Source organism: Amphiprion ocellaris, chromosome 10 (genome assembly GCF_022539595.1).
Source record: "Amphiprion ocellaris isolate individual 3 ecotype Okinawa chromosome 10, ASM2253959v1, whole genome shotgun sequence".
NCBI classification, from domain to species: Eukaryota; Metazoa; Chordata; class Actinopteri; family Pomacentridae; genus Amphiprion; species Amphiprion ocellaris.
In genome coordinates, this window is record NC_072775.1 from 9875362 (window position 1) to 9896858 (window position 21497).

The following is a 21497-nucleotide window of genomic DNA, read 5'->3' on the forward strand; positions in this document are numbered from 1 at the left end:
CACTCATATTTAACTCACCTGCGGTCCATTTCTTCTGATCCTCCTTGAGACGGTTCTACTTCTTCATTGGAGTCCAGCTGTGTTTAATTAAACTGATTGGACTTGATTAGGAAAGGCACACACCTGTCTATATAAGACCTTACAGCTCACAGTGCATGTCAGAGCAAATGAGAATCATGAGGTCAAAGGAACTGCTCAAGGAGTTCAGAGACAGAATTGTGGCAAGGCACAGATCTGGCCTTGGTGAGAGAGGTAAAGAAGAACCCAAAGATCACCGTGGCTGAGCTCCAGAGATGCAGCAGGGAGATGGGAGAAAGTTCCACAAAGTCAACTATCACTGCAGCCCTCCACCAGTCGGGCCTTTATGGCAGAGTGGCCCGACGGAAGCCTCTCCTCAGTGCAAGACATATGAAAGCCCACATAGAGTTTGCCAAAAAACACATGAAGGACTCCCAGACTATGAGAAATAAGATTCTCTGGTCTGATGAGACCAAGATTGAACTTTTTGGTGTTAATTCTAAGCGGTATGTGTGGAGAAAACCAGGCACTGCTCATCACCTGCCCAATACCATCCCAACAGTGAAACATGGTGGTGGCAGCATCATGCTATGGGGGTGTTTTTCAGCTGCAGGGACAGGACGACTGGTTGCAACTGAAGGAAAGATGAATGCGGTCAAGTACAGAGATATCCTGGAAGAAAACCTCTTCCAGAGTGCTCTGGACCTCAGACTGGGCCGAAGGTTCACCTTTCAACAAGACAATGACCCTAAGCACACAGCTAAAATAACAAAGGAGTGGCTTCGGAACAACTCTGTGACCATTCTTGACTGGCCCAGCCAGAGCCCTGACCTAAACCCAATTGAGCATCTCTGGAGAGATCTGAAAATGGCTGTCCACCAACGTTCACCATCCAACCTGACAGAACTGGAGAGGATCTGCAAGGAAGAATGGCAGAAGATCCCCAAATCCAGGTGTGAAAAACTTGTTGCATCATTCCCAAGAAGACTCATGGCTGTACTAGCTCAAAAGGGTGCTTCTACTCAATACTGAGCAAAGGCTCTGAATACTTATGACCGTGTGATATTTCAGTTTTTCTTTTTTAATAAATTTGCAAAAATTTCTACATTTCTGTTTTTTTCTGTCAAGATAGGGTGCTGAGTGTACATCAATGAGAAATAAAATGAACTTTTTTGATTTTAGCAAATGGCTGCAATGAAACAAAGAGTGAAAAATTTAAAGGGGTCTGAATACTTTCCGTACCCACTGTATGTTATGCTCATGAGAGAGGACATTTGAGGGGAGAACCCCCATCGATAACAATCTTTTTCAAAACTGTAGCCCTGCTAAAGTTACATTTCTGATAAATTATATACATTATCATCTACTACAGTAACAAAATAGCTAACCAGCAACAATATGGCTATCTGTCTAAAAGGTAAACTAGCTTGCTAAATCTCAGGTTCTGATAAATTAAGTACAGTATTATTTAATACAGTAGCATAATTGCTAACCAGTAGTAGAAAATGTATTATTCTGTCTAAAAGGCTGACAAGCTGGCTTAATGCTAAACTAATAACAGTATATTTGTAAGAGAGGACTTTTGAGGGAGGCCCCCCACTGATATCAATGACTTTCAAAACTGTAGCCTTGTTAAAGTTCGATCTTTAATACATTATGTACACTATCATCTATTACGGCTATAATAGCTAGCCAGCCATAAGTATCTGTCTAAAAGGCTAATTAGCTTGCTAATGCTTTGTTCTGATAAATTAAGTACACTATCATTTGCAATAGTAAAACTAACCAGCAGTAAAAAAAAAGAAAAAAAGTACTTTTTTCAGTCTAAAATTCTAAGCAAACTAACTTTAGGCTATGCTACTAACATTGAGGGAAGCCCCTCGTGGATATCTGTGATTTTCTGAATTATAGAAATGCTAAGGTTAGACCTCTGCAGAATTATGTACACTATCATCTACTACACTAACAGAATAGCTAACCAGCAGCATGTATTAAAATCTGTCTATAAAGCTAACAAGCTGATTTTATGCTAAGCTACTAATATTTTGGTCCTCAGGGAGGACTTGTGAGATGAATGAATACGAAGGCCACAAAGACAACTATGATTCCTCTGACGGAGTCTCAGCTAGTCTTCATCACCATGGTTGATGGGGGGGATGGTGTGTTTGTGTGCAGCATTTGGTGTCTGCCAAATAGAGTTTCTCCTCTGATGACCAAAGCTAACCTTGTTCTTATAACACTCAAGAACCTCCTTCCAGTTGACTTCAGAGTTTCACAAATGTCCTCTGGTGAAGTGTAGTCAAAATTTAATACTGTTTTTTTTAACAGTGACTTTCTCTTTGCCACTCTCTCACTATGCTTTGACTGGTGAACAACAGGCAACAGTTTGCACAGTCTCTCCCATCTCACCCCTTCAGATGAGTCATAGGTGTCTTAGTGGCCTCTCGCACTAGTCTCTTTGTTTCACGGTCACTCAGTTTTTGAGGATGGCCTGCTTTACACACGTGCAAAATTCCTTCTATTTCTTAGCTGAGGATTTAATTGTACTCCAAGGGATATCCAGTGACGACAAGGAGTGGAAGTTTCCTTTATATCCAACCTCTGACTTATGCTTTTCAATAACCTTTAAATGGAGCTGCCTGGAGTGTTCTTTTGTCTTCATGGTGTAGTTGTAGTCAGGAGCAATGTTCCCTCTAATTTTTCATGAGTCTGAGCAAACACACAAACTCCCTGAGCGTCCCTTGGACCACTGTGAGCAACATCAGACGTGTGCACTGTGGTCACACCAGCATCACATCCATTCAAGTTACATGGTTCATTAAAAGAATCAAATTACAGCATTTACATTTCTGTTAAAACACTTTGTCAACAGGAGCCAGTTGAAGGCTGCAGTGATTTTAGTGACACTACAATGTATAAGAGTGAAGTTATTGAATATTTGTCTCTCTTTACTGTTGCAGCGGTTTTGTAAATTGCAGACGGACCCTGTTCACTCCATAGACACCAATGTTATTCCTGTAGCTTGAAAGACAGCTACTTTTGATAAAACTGGGCTTGTAGCACATTGTCTGCCTTGCAACAATGGGAAAGAGGCACCGTTTATGTTTTGACAACCTATATCTAACGAGTTATTGATGCTGGAAGTCCGAATCTGTTAATATCTTTCCAACTTTACTGAACTTGGGGCCACTACCACCTAAGGAGTGATATATTTAATTTTGAAAAAAGCATTTAGCCATACTTAAAGCTTTAAGTGCTTTATTAACACGGAACTAAAAATTTTGTATTGTTTTATTATCACAGGTTCTGTCTGAAAAGAGGTGGCATCATTTTAAACAGTGAAATCAAACTAACAATATGTAATGACCAACCAGTGAGCAATACTGGATTCTGCAAAAACATAAACAACTTTTTTAAAAATCTAAATCTTATCTTAACACAGTTAATGTATTAACTTATTTTTGTGTGTATGCATGTATTTATTGATTTATTTAGTACTGTTAACATATCAGAGTTCTGAGTGAATTTTTCTTAAGATAGGCAAAGACCATTTATTGATTACATACAGGCTCTTAAATGTTTATTAAAAACTAAAAAGCATTTAAAAAAAAACAACTTAGGCATTTATTGAGTCACTAAAATACTGTAGAGTACAGACCACATCAGCATGATTATAAGCATCCTCTGGTAAATGAACAACCAGATACTGATGTCTCTCACCATATGGACTTCAGGAGATGACTGGGGGATGATAAACTGTGACCTACTGGTTGGGTTCTCTCTGTTCTCATGTTTCTTACATGTTTGTCCCCTGACAGCCGGGTCCTAATGTTTTTTGAGCAACACACCATACTATGACGTTTTTACAATGATGGTTCTACTATGAAACCAGTTTGACATGTTCAGGTGTTCTTTGTGTGAAAACTCAGAGATTTCAGGTATCAGAAGGTGGTTTTCAACTTTCTTTGTTAACTTTCTGCTTCAACTTTAAATTAAATTTCCTTCACTAAGCCAGCCCTCTGGACTTCCAGGAAGCTGTGTTCCTATTGGCTGTCCAGGTGGCTGCTTGGTATTATCAGGAACACCTGAGCAGCTCAGTGTCTTCCTGCTTTATTTAGCTGCAGACAAACATTTCCTCTGTTTCTCTACACCATGAACCGGGTTTGGCTCCATTGCTTTAGTTTGTTCTTTAGACGTTGGTTTGCAGCTCCCAGCAGTAAAATAGACTTTAATGTGTTTCTTGGTGTGTTTTAAGGCTTTGTACTGGATAGTTGTCTTGGTAAATGTGGTTCTTTAGCCACAGTTAGTACATGCTGCTAATGTGTGCAGTGATTAGTGGATTTGGTACAGCTGAGTTGTGTCTTTATCTTGGCTGTAGTGAGTCTTTAGAGGTTTTTGGTCAGACACATTCTGTATTCTTGTTTGTGAACCCACGTTGGTTGTCCAGAAGGTAAGAGTTCCTGTCCTGATTCTCTGTTCTCAGAGGTTCTCTGGTAGGCTGCAGGAGACTTTAGCGTTTGGGTTGTACTAGTTTGGTTTTTGTATGGTTTCATTTGGACGACTATCTTGAGGCCCCTCCATGTGGTTTAGTGAGGTTTTCTGGAACATTTCTACAAAGCAACCTGCAGCAGAAGAGACTTTGAGAGTTTTTAGGAAGTTCTGGAGACCAGACTTTAGAGCAGCGGAAACATTTGTCAGCAGTTTGAGCAGGAGAAGGTGAGCTTCAGAGTAGAAATGAGGAGAAGGAAACCTTCTTGACCCGTGTGGTGAGGTCCTGTACTAAGAGTTTGAGCAGGTTGTGAAGAGTCTGTAGTTCTTTGGTCTGAAAGCACAAGAAGAGTCGACTCATTAAAGGAGAAAACAGGAGATATTGTTGGTTCTTCTGTCGCTCTGCAGTTTCCTTAGACTGAATATCAAGTTTATATTTAAATGATTTACCATGTGAGCCCAAGAAGACTTCAATAAACTCCCTCCATCCCCTGGACACAACATATTTTATTACCATGTTAAATCTTTTTTTTAAAAATGTTTTTGAGTTTTAATCATAGTTTTAGCATAGTTTTTGCTTGTCTTTGCTTGTTTAGTTTTGTCATCTGTGTGAAAGGTGCTAAACAAATAAAGTTGAATTGATAAAGTGAATAATTGACTAACTCATGATTGTGACAACAGAAGTATTTTCATTGTGATTTAAGGGTTTATTTCATTTTTAAGGTTATCAAAAAAAGATGAAAGAAATAAACTAAATAAACTAAAAAAGCAATTAAATCAAAGGAAAAAAACATTTAATCCAATAAAACTTTTAACAAGAAAATTAAACATTAAATACAATTAAATTATATTAAAGAGACAAAATATTTAATTAGATAATTAAATGGAAAATACAAAACATGTAATTATGAAATTAAACAAATGTTTTTAAACAAAAATATTAAACATTAAAGATGAAATATTTTAGATCCTTAAACATTTAAAAAATACAATTAAACAAGAAGAATATTAAACATTTTTAAAAATACAAAACATTTAATTAGATTATTAAACCTTTAAGAAGACAAAACATTTAATTAAAATATTAAATGTTTAATTCGAAAATTAAATCTTAAAGACAATAAAACTTTAAATAGGAATTAAACAGAAAATACAATGAAGCATTTAAAAAGAAAATGAGACATTAAAAGGTGGTAAAACATTTAAAAAGAAAAACCTTAACAAAGACTTAATCGAAAAATTAAACATTGGGAAAGAAAAAGGAATTTTTCAAACATGCCAATAAAACATTTGAAAAAACAACAATTAAACATTAAAAAGACAAAACATTTCAAAATCAAATCAGACATTAGAAAAGAATAAAAGGTGAGAAAAGAGCAAAACTAAACATTTAAGAAGAATCAAACTAAAGACAAAACATTTGAAAAGACACCAGTTAAACTTTAGAAGATCAAATTAAACAGAAGAGACAATAAAATGATGAAAAAGAGCAAAAACAGATAAAAGTCTTAAGGTGTTTTCTAGTCTGAAATGAAAACATCAAGTTGTTTCTTCAAACATTTCCTCTTTTTATGTTCTTGGTTTGATTGTGGACAGATTTACTAAGAACTCATTTAAGAAAACTGCTTTCCAGATAAAGTCTACTAGTAGTTGAAGGCATTGATCAAACTAATGTTACCTTCTGATCTCCACAAACTTTATTGTTCAGTGAAAAGAATCAAAGTTTGTTAAGGATTTCTAAAAAACCCACAGGTGAAGGTCTGAGAAGAACTCAGATGGATGGTCTAAATGTGAAATCAAGACTCATGGTCACAAGTTTTAAGGCTTCTGTTAACCAGAAAGTTCAAACTAACAGAGAAGTAGTGAGAAACTTTTAAAACTTCAGTCCTCAGAGTGTCTGAAGGTTCAAACTAACAGGGAAGTACTGAGAAACTTTTAAAATTTCAGTCCTCAGACTGTCTGAAGGTTCAAACTAACAGAGAACTACTCAGGAACTTAGAGGATTTCAGTCCTTGGGCTGTCTGAAGGTTCAAACTAACAAGAACTACTGTGGGACTTAGAAAATGTCAGTCCTCAGACTGTCTGAAGGTTTAAACTAACAGAGAACTACTGTGGGACTTAGAAAATTTCAGCCCTCAGACTGTGTGAAAGCTCAGGTCCTGAGGACTCGGGAGGTGTGGAGGCTTTGGAAAGTCTTGGAACTGAGGGTTCCACCCTCCAGCACAAAGGCTGAAGTCCAACCTCCTGAGAAAAACGGTCGAGTCGAGACTTGAGTTAAAAAAAAAACTCGAAAATGACAAAAAATAGATGATAAATGCGCAAAAAAAAGAAGAATTAGTATCTGAGCGAATAGCTCAGGGAGTAAGAAGACAGACTACCAACTGGAAGGTCGCAGGTTCAAGACCCACCACCGGCAATTTTCTTTCTTTGTCTTTGTCAGGATTTCAATAAAAATTTAAGAAGGGTCTGGTCTTGAACCAGCGACCTGCAGCTCCATAGGCAAATCCTTAACTCACTGAGCTACAGATCAGATAAAAAGAAATAAATTCGTCGTCCCTTTGGCATCGTAGTTCCTGAAGTGACCACATGGGCAGAGCCAAGGCGGAGTCTGGGTGGAGCCAGGGCGGAGAGTAGGCGGGGAGGTGGGTGGCGACCTCCCCCCTCTACTCCCCCACCTCCTCCCACCACCCACCACACCTTCCTCCGCCCGACGAGTTTTTCGAGTCTCCACGAGTTCCTCGAGTCTCGACAGGTTTTCCCGAGTTTCTGGAGTTTCCACCAGGTCGGAGGCAGAACAAGTTCTCATGAAGAGGTGTTGAAGTCGGCCAGGACGGACTGACTTTTTACAGCGACTAGAAGGAAGACCACTAGAAGAGCAGGTCTTTAACCACCATCCATAAAATCCATGGAGTCGCTCCAGAGAAATGAAGGGAGGTCAACTTTTATCAACCTTCATCCACATGCTCAACTTCATATCTTTACTTGGACATTTTTAGCATCACAAACCTTTAGTATCATACTTTATTATCATTTATTAGGACTTTAATGGAATCCACCAGCAGATTTACTTTTTGTTGACAAACTTTATTCTTGTCGTCGTGGGACTGCAGTATTTAAAACGGTTCCTTCTATTTGACCTCATGTTTATTAGTTTTAGTGGAGAAAGTTATTTTAATTGTCAATTAATCTCTTAAAAACCAAATAATAAATTGGGTTAGTCAAGAGCTTTAAATTTCTTACTTTGTCATATTTTAAGTATGACAAAAAAATATAAAAATAAAGCGTCTTGAGACAATTTGACCTGTAACTGGCGTTATATAAATAAAATAGAATTTAAATTGTATGTATCTTGTAATGTTGGAGTAATTCAGCCATATATGTTGGAAAACACATTTTCTTTGTCCATTAATCTGTCGTTTTCTCCAGTAATTCATTTCTTGTTTTGGTTTATAAAATGTCAAACCCAAATATATTCAGTTTACTGTCATAAAAACCAAAAAGATTTACATTCATGATGCAGGAATCAGGCAGTTTTTCACTTTTTATCTTAGTTTAGTCAGAAAGATAGTCAATGTGTGAATTGTTGCAGCTTGTGAGCCGTAGAAGGTTTTAATCTTTGGGGCCGAGTGTCAGAAAACATTTAGAAACCAACATCAACAAAACACAACAAAGATTTGAACATCATTAAAGGGAAATCCAACTTTTGCATGACAATGTCTAATTAAAGGACATTAATTTCCAATGTAAATGTGTGATATTCATCCTCTGGAGCTTTCTCTTCACATCGTCTTCCACCTGGACTGGTTTGGTCGGGAGCATGTGCAACAAACATTTGAAAAACTGCACTTTAACATCAATGAATGACACTGAAGTTTAATCTCTACATAAATGAGACTGAGTCTGGATGTGCTGCTCTGTCATTAACTCCTAAGTTTAGGGAAAGTTCAAACAAAAGAGGACAGTTCAGATAAGACTTGAGAATGAGCTTATTTTGAACAAACATCTCAGACTTTCTGAGCTTCAGCACCTACAGCAAGATATTTTAACAACAAGCAACTCAAGAGATCCAGAAGTTGGAGAGAGTTAGCTTTAGCTGAGCCAAAGAACATGTGGGACGCTAACCTAGCAAACATTTCAGACTTTTCTCTGTGAATTCTGAGAAATAATTTACTATTTAATGACAGAGCTACACATCTTAACTCAGTCTCATTAAAACAGACTCTAATTCAGTGTCATCCATCCATATTAAAGTGCAGTTACCCAAAATGTTTGTTGCATGAGCTCCAACAAAACCTGTCCAGGTAGAAGGCCACTTTGACAAACAGGAAGTGGACGATTCCAAGCAGATTTATAGAAGGGGAAACCGGACTGTACTAAGTGTGGTCGAGTATAGAGGGGTGTTTTATGGGTTTTTAAGGCTGATAATGATTATTAGTGAGACATTTGGAGTAGATATTCATTTGCAGTAAATGAAAGTATTTAAAATCTTGAGTTAAACTTAGAAGAACACAAACTCTAACAGAAAACTTTGTTGATACGTTTTTGTTTTGTTTACAGATGTTAAGTTAAAGGAGTTTTATTCATTACGTATAACCAATCAAATCACTCCAGAAGACAGAGCGACCACAGGTAGATAAAGGTTCAGAGCCAAAGTACCACCATTTTTAAATGTATTTATTACTGTAAATCAGTAAAAAATAAAATACTGATAATTAGTAAATCAGTCAGCCCACAATTACTACAATTCTACAATGTATGTCTCTTTCCTTTGACTTGTTATTTGTACAATATATGATGTATATGATGGCGTTTTTTCATACCAAAGGCTATACTATGATGTTTTCTAAGAGACATACGATGCTACTACCGCTGCACTCCTCCTCTGTTGTTTTCTGGATTGTACTCAGCTGCATGCATTCGTCCACCCGGCCTCCGTTGACTCGTCCTGCCTGCCGTCTCTGGAGCTGAAGCTGGATTGGAACAGACCAAAGTACAGTCCAATCACGATGCCAGCTGCCTCTCAAAAGGCTCCTTCATCTGGCAGGTGGCGGCACTTCTTCTGAGGGGAAGCTGAGCTGGCCTTGCAGAACTTTGGAGATGTGTTCCAGTGGTTGGTGGATGTGTGGGGAGATAGAGAGGCACCTTTGAATTGTTCAGAAAGGAAAACAGGGAACCCATTGGTAGTTTTAGTTTAGGGTGCTACTGCGGTGTGTTTTGGGGTTTTAAGAGGTGAACAGGAAGAGGTTTTTTTCATACTGATTATCTTTTACTTTGTTCCTGGTTGGAATGCCCATCAATGTCAACATGAAGTTCACTTTTAGTTCTGTTTATTTATTTTTATTTTACTAACACCCATTTGTTTTTAACCCCCTCACATGTTGTGTTGTTGTAAACTTACTCTTTCAAATAAATACTCGTCTAACCCTCTGGAAACCAGCGTTTGGACTGTTTTTGTGTTGCTCCTCACCTACTGACAGCTGTGGACTAAAGGCTATACTGTGATGTTTTTAGAGCGACATGCTATACTATGATGTTTGTTGGGCGACACGCTATACTATAGGCTTTTTTAATTGACATATTACTGTGACTTCTTTTTGTTTTATTTTATTTTTTTTTTTTTAAGCAACATATAAGAATTTGAACAGTTTTAAAAGTTACTATACTTTTACTTGTGCAATGAAATTATTATTCTATGGCATTTTTTAGATGACATATTATACTCTGGTGTTTTCTTGAATTACATACTATTTTGACAATATACTGCACTATGACATTTTTTGAACCACATATCATACATGACAATTTTAGGCAACATCCTATCATTTTGCGCTTTTTTTTTTTTTTTTTTTTTTTTTGTCTGCATTTGTTCTCATTGTTTAACTCCACAAAAGGGGAGTCAACATTATATGAGATTGATGCATATTTTAGTCTTGCAGCCAAATATTTTAATATTTAGTGCATGTGTGTGACCATCACCGGCCCTCCCTGAAAGCTAAGCAGATATTCTTTATTAGAATTCCCTATTATGAGCCAGGGAGGGGAGTGCTACACCTCAGTGATGTGTGGGGGAAACAAAGACTGGACAGGACGAACAGGATGAACAGGATGAACAGGGATAGAAAATAACAGGCATTGCTATTGCAATTATTTTGCGCTTTTTGAACCACATAATAATCTGTTTTGTTTTTTTTTTCTTGCCAACATGCTGTACTATCAACTACAGGCCATACTATGTTATTCTTGAGTAAAGCATACTATACTTTGACATTTTCTGAACTACATCCTATACTATGGCGTTATACCCAGATTGCTTTGGTTACATGTTGATTTATAATCTAGATTTTTTTCTGTTTTGTTTTTTGATGGGATTACCACAGACCTGACCGTGAACACCGTTGACACCCACCTCGGGGAGACGCTGCCTAAGATCTCAAGGATGCTTGGTCGTGGTCTTTCTGGCACGTACTCTTCCAAGATGAGCCGGGAAGTTAAACACTGATGGAATGACACCAGGTCTAAGCCGACAAACTTCCAATTCCTCCTCAACCCATAGTCTCTGGGAAACCTACATGGAGTAAGAAAAGTAGACAGAGAAATAATTAAGTCTGTACACAACATATTAAAAAGAAATCATGCTAATAAATTAAGTACAAAGAACCGAATTCGCCAATATACTGGAGACCAGAGCTATTTAATTTGATAAGTATAACCTTGTTTAGTAACATTTCAATTATTTGAGAGCAGTCCTAAAGAACTGCCTGTATTCCCAATCATAAAATGGGTTTGGAGGAAGAACATAGATGGTAATCTGGATATACATGAGTTAGGCTTTGTAACTACTATTGGTAGTATTGGTGGTAGTAATAGCAATGTGACTACTACTAGTAGTAGTGGTGGTGGTGGTACACTACCGCTGCTGATACTGGCACTGCTACTACAAATTGTAATATTATTACAAATGCTGATACTACTTCTATGACTCTAATAGCTATTTTATACTACTACTGCTTGTACTTTTAGTATTACTACTACTGCTTGTACAACTATACTACAGCTACTATTAATCGTCTGGTATTTGGTTGTCAAGCTGCTAGCTCGCATTAGCGTTTTGCTAGTGGCTAACTAGTTAGCTCTCATAGACTGGAAGCTCTCAACAAGATTTCATCATGAAAAAAGAGCCAAAAACTATTCTTACCTATGAAAAGTCATTCCAAGTTTCCTTGTCTCAATCGTACGACGTAGTGTGTAATTGTATGCAGCACAGTGAGACGGCATACTTGTTGTTTCCGTTTTCACGCCGTCTACAACAGAAAGCACTGAAACTTTGCCCCCACTAGCTTAGCCTCGCTGTAGCACGTAGCTCAAAGGGGCGTGTCCTATCTACTCATTCATATCTATGAGAACGGTGGCTACACATAAGGACGCCTGACGTTGATTAGCTGCGTCAATACCATAATATACAGTCTATGGTAAATACATATGTGAATCGCATCATTCGCTGCAGCAGCCAGTCACCGGTCACTCACTGACTCACATTGAAAAATAGCACAGAATGAATTGTTACGTGTTTATTTTATTTACAATTTAGGTTGGATTTTTTTTTGTGTGCGCAGCGCAGATTTTCTGTGCGAGGAGACCGTGTCAGCAGTGCGCAATTGCGCACGCGCGCATCTTAGAGGGAACAGTGGTCAGGAGTACTGAGTCATCAGTGACTGGACGCTCCAGTTACGGGTGTCTTTATAGTACAATCACTGAGACACATTTGCTCCTCTCGGATGATCTCTAACTGGCTGCACACGTGCTGAATTAGGTGAGCCATGCAAAAGGGGTGAACGCTAACGCAATCACTTGTTTTACATTTTTAATTGACATCACAGAAATCTGTTTTCACTTTGACACAACATACTCTTGTTTTTTTTCTAAATTCTTGACAAAAACATCAAATTAAATTGACCATGATTCAATGTTGAAAAGAAATAAAAGAAGAAAACTTCTCACGGGGGTCAATACTTATTAGAGGGGCTCTAAATATGGAATTAAAATTAAGGCCTACAAAACTCAGAATGACTGGTCAGTTAGTGGTGCCCAGAGTTCTGACCAGACAAAGTGAAATGGCCGTCAGTCATTATGCTGCCCACTAATGAAATCAGCTCCCTTTGGAACCCAAATAAAGCCACTTTTCAGGGTAAACTAGAGACAGTTATTTTTTTCCACTGCTTTTAAGCAATCACTGTTATTATGAAGGCTGGTCTAAACTTCCTGTACTTTTATTAAACTTGTCTGCCCTATTATTCACTTAATTTGAATTCATTTCTTCTCTGTTTCATTGCATACATTACCTTGTGTATGCTTTTTTTCCCCTCATGTCTTTTCTTTATTAGTTGGGGGAGCCTGGGGTACAACTCAATCTTTTCTTACTATCTAATTACTAACTATGAGTTCATACAACCTTGACTCTGTTGTGGAGAAAAGAATTAGGTCCATATTCATTCCATTATATTTTGAGCAGCTGGAGCTGGAATATTGTGTTTTCCTTTCCACAAATAAAAGCTTCTGCACCACATGTGATGCAGAGAAGCCACAAATCGGTGCATAAAAATTCATCAGAGCATATTCTATGAAACCAGTGCTCATGATTTGAGTTTACATAGCTGTCAATGATGTTGATAATTCAAGAAGTGTTTAGTAAAGATTCTGATAAATAATAATAAAAAAATTCTATTTATCTATCTAGTCTAAAAACAAAAACAAAGCAGTAGTGACAGGTTTAAGAGGGATAAAATACACAGGAACAGAGAAAGCAAAGAAAACAGAAGAGTAAACAAAACAACACACACACAAACACGACAAATTAAAACAAAGATAGAATAGTCATAAGGATTGTAATTATGATCAAGAAATCTGTTATAACAGGCATGCTAGAGTATGTAGTAGCAAATCTAATTTAATAAATAAATTAATATTGTTATTATCACTTATAATAATAATAATACCTAATAAAAACAAATTATGTAATAATTAGGGATGAAAAAACAAAATAAGTAAATACATAAATGAATGATTTGTAAGTGATAATTCTGAATGTTAGTTGTATCCTTCTAACCTGTTAGACTTGTCTTTGTGTTCCCCTATGCTGCATTGTGATGTGTTATACTGCTGCTTTATTCATTTCTTTTTCAGTTTGCTTACCTGTATTGTGCTGCTTTGGCTGCACTTGACTGCATGTTGCCCATTATTCTGCAATTTACCACGGCTGCAGTGCACTGTATCTACAGTAGAACACATCCGCAGCATATGCTGTGTTGCACTGTGTTATGTTGCTGTAAGCTATGTTGTATTGTGCTGTGTTCAAGGCCAGACTCAGGAGTGTTTTAGAATAATTTTGATGCCTTGGTTGTTGCCAAGCAACAGCTGTCCTGGAACAGAGATGAATGGGTGTCCCTGGGCCCTTTTTTTTCTTCATCTTCATCTTCCCTTTCATCGTTATTTTCTCCTCAACGTCTCTCTTTCACAGATTGAAATCCAGCCCGACTCCATCACTTTCAAGCACTTTCTCTCCCTGCTGCAGATACTTGTAGACCATCAAGGTGTCATCTTGTGGGTTTGAAGACACGATTCAAAATCACTGATGTAATCTTGGGGTTAGTGGGTTCTTCTTTTAAATTCAGTCTTAACAAAACGAAAGCGAAGGTCAATCAATCCCCAGCTTTTCTTCATGAAATATGTAGGCAACAGACAGCTTGTCATGATCCAGAGCCTCTTTCCACTTCTGCTGATATCGTTTGGCATATACAAGCCCATGAGCCAAATTCCGTTTGGAAATCCAATGCAAACTACCTCAGTGGGCTAAAATGCACCCCTCTGGCACCGTTGTTCTTGGCTGTGTTCATCGTGTACATGTCCCTCAACACCAGAATCAGAATGTCAAGCCTAACAGCACAAAAGCTCCCAGTCACTCTCCACCTCTTACCCATCTTGGCGATTCTTTTACAGCAGCATGTCTCGTCTTTGTGCAGATATTTCAACCTCCAGAAACAAACTTTTGGGTGGCAGTCTTCTTTTGATCTTTGATGTGCCCACTCATTTCTTAAACTCGACACAACCAAGCATTTTCAGGCATTATACATTGTGCATGCAGAACTTTGTGGATGTTTTTCCACACAGCTACACTAATATTAACCTGCCTGTGGGATATTATTCCACATATGTGTCCTTCCCCCCTGTGAAATGCAATCACTGCAGGCTGGTAGCATATTTGTTTTTCATACAAATAATAATTCATATGTAGAGTGTGGGTTCTTTTTGTTTGTGGAGGGAACACATGAGGCTTAAACTGATGAGGCAGCTTCAGTGCATTCCAGACACACATGAACAGAGAATGAAATTAAACCCGCTGAAGTTGTCTACAGCTGTGCGTTTTGATTTCTGTCGCATCTCATTTAACCCTGAATAAATAATGTGTTGGCTGTTATCATTCGTTATGCGGTTTGCTCACAACTGCAATACTGTCAAGCTGTATTCAGCATTGATGTTTGTGTGTTTATAAATGGTGAACCAGACAGAAAAGCTGCTTTTTCAGTGTAAATTATGGGCTTGTAGGCAAAACGCAGAGGGGTTTTACATACTGCTTGTTAAATATTGCAAACATGCAAAAATTATTTAGCAGCTGTTCGCACCTGAACTTCTGTCAGTCAGGTGTTGAGTTCGCTCGCAAAGTCTCGCCAGGCAGAAGTATATCTAACCCCAAAACACCCTCACCCACACACCAATTCTCCTTTTTTCCCCCCAGTCTGCGTCTCGTGGGAGGCCATTACTTAATTTTGCTACCGTCACTACTTCTGCTGTACCATATAAATAATGTGCAGGTGTCTGATGGAATGCATCGTCTATCTGCACTGGCAAGAGACAAGCTTTACACAAGTCAAATCAAGCTTTCCATCCATTTTGCACATATTGTTTTCATCACACCACCAGCTACAAACAGCACACAGAGCCATGTGATTCACTACACAGAGAGTTTTAATCAATGTTAGAAAACAGAATGCAGTCAGGAGCTTCTGAAGTAACCTCAGAGAGCTCTTAAGCACTCCTTAGTGTTTTCAAAGTGTCGGTATGGGAGTCAATAGAAATAACAAACTTTCTTCCTGGAGATGATATTGAACATGTCAGTTACATACACACATTGAAATTATTTCACTCGGTAAAACAGTTGTGTATCAGACATTAAGGAGAAATCAGAAATTATACAAGACACAAATAGAATTTTCTGTGATAGTCTCACTTCAGAATCTCAATAGTTTGTTACTGACAATGGCGAAATAGAATATGAGGATGTAGTTGTAATTTATAGGTACTGAGGCCCCCTCAACGGCCCCTGATAATGAAAGACAAAACCACTCAAAACCCAAACACAGTGATTTCTCTGTAGATTAAAAGATACATTGTTAAACGCAGGCATTTATCAATGAGAAGGCCTCCATTAGGACAAAGTGCTCTTGATTTACAAACATACATGTACAGTATTTACCAGTCAACATGTAAAAATAGAATTTATGATATTAGATCTTATGCTGAACTTTCTTTGTTGTGGACAGGAATATAAAATGAGCTACTGTCTCTGGACTGTTCACACAAAACAGCGCTTTGTTAAATGCCTCGGCTGGCTTTTGAGGATCATGTTACTGCATAGCACAAATCCAAAACTCACACTTCAGTGGGGATTATGCTCCATTTTTGCAGTCTAAAATGATCTTTGGTGAAAAATGTAAACAAATTGCATTGAAATAGAAAGTAAGGCTTTAAAGTCTTAAGGCAAAATGAAAAAAAAACCCAAACCAAAAAACGACACACATCATACAAACATGATAATCTTTACCTGATTAGGAGTCCTGTAACTAACTGTCAAATAGCATTGATTAAGGTAACTTGCCCTGTCTTAACACTATAAACAGCAAACAGTGCTCATAGTAAGCAAGGTATAAATCAGTATAGCCACTTACTCCTTGAACACTGAGGACAGATAATGCGGTAAGCTTTGCAGTGCACATTACAACAGAGTTACTACTTAGGATCCCTTTATGATATTGATTAACTGAGGCATAATGAAATAGCAGACAGCTGCAGTGAGCAGGGTGAAATCAGGGTTTAAACAAAGGCACGACAAGCTAAAATACACGGGTAAAGATGGATAGTGATGGTGCATAAGAGAGGTTGAGGCTACAGCGTCTCCCTGGTCCCAGACATAAGGCACATTAATAGAGTACATTGTATTGTCTCCAACCACCCCTAATATAAAAATCAGCCTGGTAACATGCTGGTCTGGTTTGACATTTTGCGGCCTACACATCATCCCCCACTGAGGGCAGGACTCATGTGCCCCTCAGTCTGCAGTCCGTTCGCTCAACTATCCACCTACCCACCCACCCATCTGTCCATCTCTCTCCAAAGGCACTCTACCACTGCTCCCAGCTGAAGTCATCCCCACCTCCAAACACAACAAAAAAGCCAAGAATGGTGAGGAAAATGACAGCGTTTCCGGTCATCACCAGCCCACAGGCACCCCACTGGATCTGCAGGAGAAAAATTTTATTCAATAAAGTGGTCAAAAGATTTTAAAAGTCATGTTTTTTTTCACAATAAAAGAGATAAATATATGAACTACTATGATGCAGACAGCATTGATACATCTACACAAGCACATGATTCCTACACAGTTTTCATTTCAAAATGCCACAATTTTCCACACTTCTTGTGGATTTTGCAAAACATATTTCACAACTGAGTACAAATAACATGTAACTATGTGGTGTTGAAATCCGACTGTTAACATGTATGTTACATTCTGGCTATGTAGGCTTTTATGGTACCAAATAACTGTCAGAAGATTGTAGCTGTAGGCACTGTAGTTCATACAAGTCCACAAACCCCCAAATCAGACTACTTATATGCATTGTTTTATTCAAGCTGCAATGCTGAGGCAATGAGCATCAAGGAAGGGCAAAACCTCTGCCCAAAGAGGACTGCTGATACCTAAACTCGTTCTATTTTCTCTTACTATATTAAATAATATTTTAATATTGTGAATCCCATATTTTTAGTCTCTTTTATAAATAACGACTAAAAATGAGTTGAGAAAAGTGAAATGATTCATATTTTATAGTGTCTGTGCAACTGTGTCAACAAACAATGATAATGATGCAGAGTCATAAAGGTTTCCTTATGCAGAAAATATAGTCTGTTTGCTTTTCTGATAACTACACGACTGCACAACTCATCAACTTTATATATAACAATTATTATATATAATAATTGTCTTATATGTGATGCTATGTGTATCAGCATTTCAAAGTTTCTTTCAAACTAATCAGATGTCCAGATTTGGTACATTTTGTAGCTCTTCTTGTACGATCAATTCATTTTAGAGACTAAGAATTTTATATTCCAAAAATGCGCAGTACTTTTAAAACTCTCTTTTTCATACTTATTCACAGAATAGTAAATTACTAAATTCTAACTCCATTTTTAGTGAATGAAAAATAACCTATAATATGTCAGCATTGGTAAAGAAAACTCACCGTGTTAACGCGGGCTAGGACAATAGGAAGCCCAAAAGCTGACACTACGATGCCAGTTGTTAAGAAGTAGGCCAGCTCTCTGCACGCATTGCTGGAGGACTCAGTGTCGTCACTGAGGCGTCTGGATATGAAGGTCGGGATGGGGCTTAATACGTAGAAAATCAGGACAAACAGCGGCCAGTATACCCTAGAAAATCAGGTGTAGGTGTCTCACAATCCAACAGACACAGCAAAACTTGGAGCTTGGCATTTAACAACAGGTCCAAATGGAGCCATTCAACAATCAATTAAACAAAATGATCAATAATTGTATCCTTCCTCAACAGAATTAAACACTTTTAAAAGGCAGCATTTTAATGAAAATGATAATAAGAAGACAAAAAGCTGCTTAACTTAAATGACCATTTATTTTACACTGTTGTTGTTGGTATCTTCTCTTTTTGTTTTGTTTAAGTAGATTCACAATCTGTCTGCAATAAACCTATTCTAAATAAATGTCCTCAAGTATATGTAATGTTCATGCCATGTCTGTAATTTTATTCAATTTGATCAGACTGAAACTTTCAGCAGTTGTTTATGCTTGTCCATTGATCAATGTAAACAATGTGGTTAAGGTATGAACATTGTGGTTAGACTGCCAAATGCCCAGTCTTATTGTTTAATAGCAACACCTTGTATATTTTGGAGCACATTTCATCACACATCGAGGGGTTTAAACTGCCGTGCCAGTGCTTTTACAAACTGATGTCTTTCTCTTCGTGTGACAGTCACGTTTTTAATCGTTTCTCGTGCATTTACTCATTGTGCACCTGCAAGTGGGAATAACATGCAGAACAATATAAAGCCTGACTCATTTTCATCACCTGAGCAATTTAGGTTTTAATTTAGTCTTTATTTTACCTCCAGCTGTTCTTGTTTTAGTTGAAACACTTTTTTTCCTACAAGTTTCTTATTTGTGTCTCTAGATTTATTGTTTTCCTCACTGACTTTGAAGATGTGCATGCATCTCAAATCCAATTGCAATATCTGTGAGAAAAATTGTAATTAGATATATATCATTAAGTCTTAAGTTAAGAATAAAGACAGTGTCTAAGGTGCAGCAGGGCTCTAATGAGTTGCACTAGTGCTGCTCGATGATGGAAAAAAAACTTGCGATATTTTGTTTTTCTGCAAATAAACTGCAATGTGAGAAACTTCAGCACTTGAATAACCCTGTGAATTAATGACTTGGGTGATTTTGTAGGGAAGTGCATCAGCAGCAATAACGTTCTTTTTTAAAAGTTTCCAAAAAAAGCATCTTTCTCATATGGTGCACCTCTGGCAAAGGCATTTAAAATACTGTTTGCTTTAAATGGCCTTCAAATCTGGCTTTGTATTTATTATACCGCACTCTGTGGTGCAGATTTAAACTATTTAGTTGTACTGCCTCCCGTCGTGCAACACATTGTCAAGAGCGCCTGTTTTTGGTCACTGAAATCCTTTCTGTAGCCGAAATATTTACATACAGCGGTTTCTTTTTGCAACCAAACCCTCCTTTGCAGAGTTTCTCTCTCGTTTTAGCACAATGTGTGTGGGTTAATTTGCACATGCTCACATTGCAAGGTCGATGACAAAGCGCTATGTAGTCCAGCCCAAAGTTGCAATATTGATTTGCATTAAGGTTAATTACAGAGTTCAGACAGTCTGGAGTTTGACTAATGCAAGTGACAATTTAAAGGCCTCTCCTGCACTTATTTTTACAATTCTGTTTCAGTCTTCCGATTAAAAGTCCCCCAATTTTATGACAGGGCTTTATCAAATTGCTTAAGGAGGCATTCAAGGGCAATTTTAAACAACTCCACCTCACTGTAAAATACCTTAACTAATCCTTGAAACCTCTTTTCAAAATAAGGTCAAGTCTGTATCATAAAATACCATAAAACATGTATTACATAAGTTTGAACAGAGAACCTACCCGTACTGTTCCAGTGCACATCCCAGCAGAAGAAATGTCAGTCCAATGGCACCACTAAAGGACAAACCAACCAGTGCTGTGGGGGAAAAGACACATTATATTAATTACATAACACTGGCAGAGACGTTTAAGACCAAAGCTATAAAAGGAAACAGAACTGAAACACGCTAGAGTCGCTATAAAGTTGTTTATATGCCAAATTAACTGTCAAGAAACGAAAAATAGCGAAGAATTTTAACTTTAAACAGACAAATAACTTCACAATTGACATTGGTGGCTTGTCACGAATCTAGGCCATGTAATGACAACTTTCGAAATGCTTCATCAAAGCCTTTCGAAGATGTTGAAAAGTGGGTTAAAGTTCCTGACGCACAACGACTCCGTGACTAAACCAAAACTAAACTCTTAACCGAAACACTAAAGCTGAAATAAAATACCTTTAATGCCGGCCATTGCGGTAAACGGGAGAAAAAACTTTGGGTTTTGTTCTGTTCTTTGTGTATTGTTTACGTGCTCAGGCTCTCCTCCTTCTTGTAGACGAACTTCCTGCTTCCTCCATCGGCTTTTCCTTCTTTTTCATCACGTGACTCTTAAAGCTGCAGTAGCTCCTTTTCTGCCTGGATCCAACATCACCAACAGCAGTGTAATAAAACCCTGACTGTACCAGTGGTGGAAAGGAACTGAGTACATTTACTCAAGTATTGGATATAAGTGTAATTTTGCGGTATTTTGTGCTACTTTAATGTTCCACTCAGCTACTTCTCAGAGGGAAAACACTGTGTTTTCTACTCCAATGCATGTATTTGAAAGCTTTATTTACCTTCTAAGTTGTGAAATCTATGTAAATGATTATTATCAAATGCTTTACAATTAAAGTTGTCATATTATTATAATTATTAATAAACGTCTCATATTGTGCCCTATTCACAGCAAATTAGTGCACATCTTGCATGTTCACACAGTGTTTTTAATTTTTTCCTACTCAAAATACTGCAAAGATGATTAGTTTCACTATGACTGTATAAGCCTTTGTTTTAGGGCTCTTTCTTGCACTGCTGCATCGTTGCACTTTTTAAAATTTATTCTAAGCCACTTTATATTGTGTTGTATACAGTGTGTCAATACTGTATTTATTCATTTTTCATTTCTCATCCTTGTACATATTATTAATATTATTACTATTTTATCATTATTATTATTATGTCTATTTGCTAAATATGCTTGCTGTAACAATGTGAATTTCCCCTGGCATGAGGAGCAATAAAGGATTATCTTATCTTATCTTCTAAATAGGCTGCTTTGTTCTGAAAGCAAGGGGGAGAATGGGAAGAATTGAGGACTGGGAGAAGTGAAAGTCTACATATCTTAGTAGCTTTTACATTACACTGCCAACTTTACACCACAAAACACAATAAAAGTGGATTTTCACCATAAGTGACCATGAAGATGAAGATTTTACACGA

General features: G+C 37.6%; 1 protein-coding gene and 1 long non-coding RNA gene across 2 annotated transcripts; both read right to left on the reverse strand.

Annotated features, from left to right (window-relative positions):
• Positions 1-6784: 6784 nt before the first annotated feature.
• On the reverse strand, positions 6785-11695 carry LOC129349937 (uncharacterized). The gene is made up of 2 exons (XR_008603102.1): positions 10913-11695; positions 6785-9648 (listed from the first exon to the last, which is right to left on the reverse strand). It is a non-coding gene; the product is annotated as an uncharacterized LOC129349937 (long non-coding RNA).
• A 3812-nt stretch (positions 11696-15507) lies between these two features.
• Positions 15508-20603, reverse strand: LOC111587266 (leptin receptor gene-related protein). Its single transcript, XM_023297181.3, has 4 exons — positions 20472-20603; positions 20035-20110; positions 18081-18267; positions 15508-17075 (listed from the first exon to the last, which is right to left on the reverse strand). Exons 1-4 carry the CDS (start codon positions 20485-20487, stop codon positions 16959-16961), a joined length of 396 nt encoding a protein of 131 aa, XP_023152949.1. The 5' UTR covers positions 20488-20603; the 3' UTR covers positions 15508-16958.
• Positions 20604-21497: the final 894 nt, after the last annotated feature.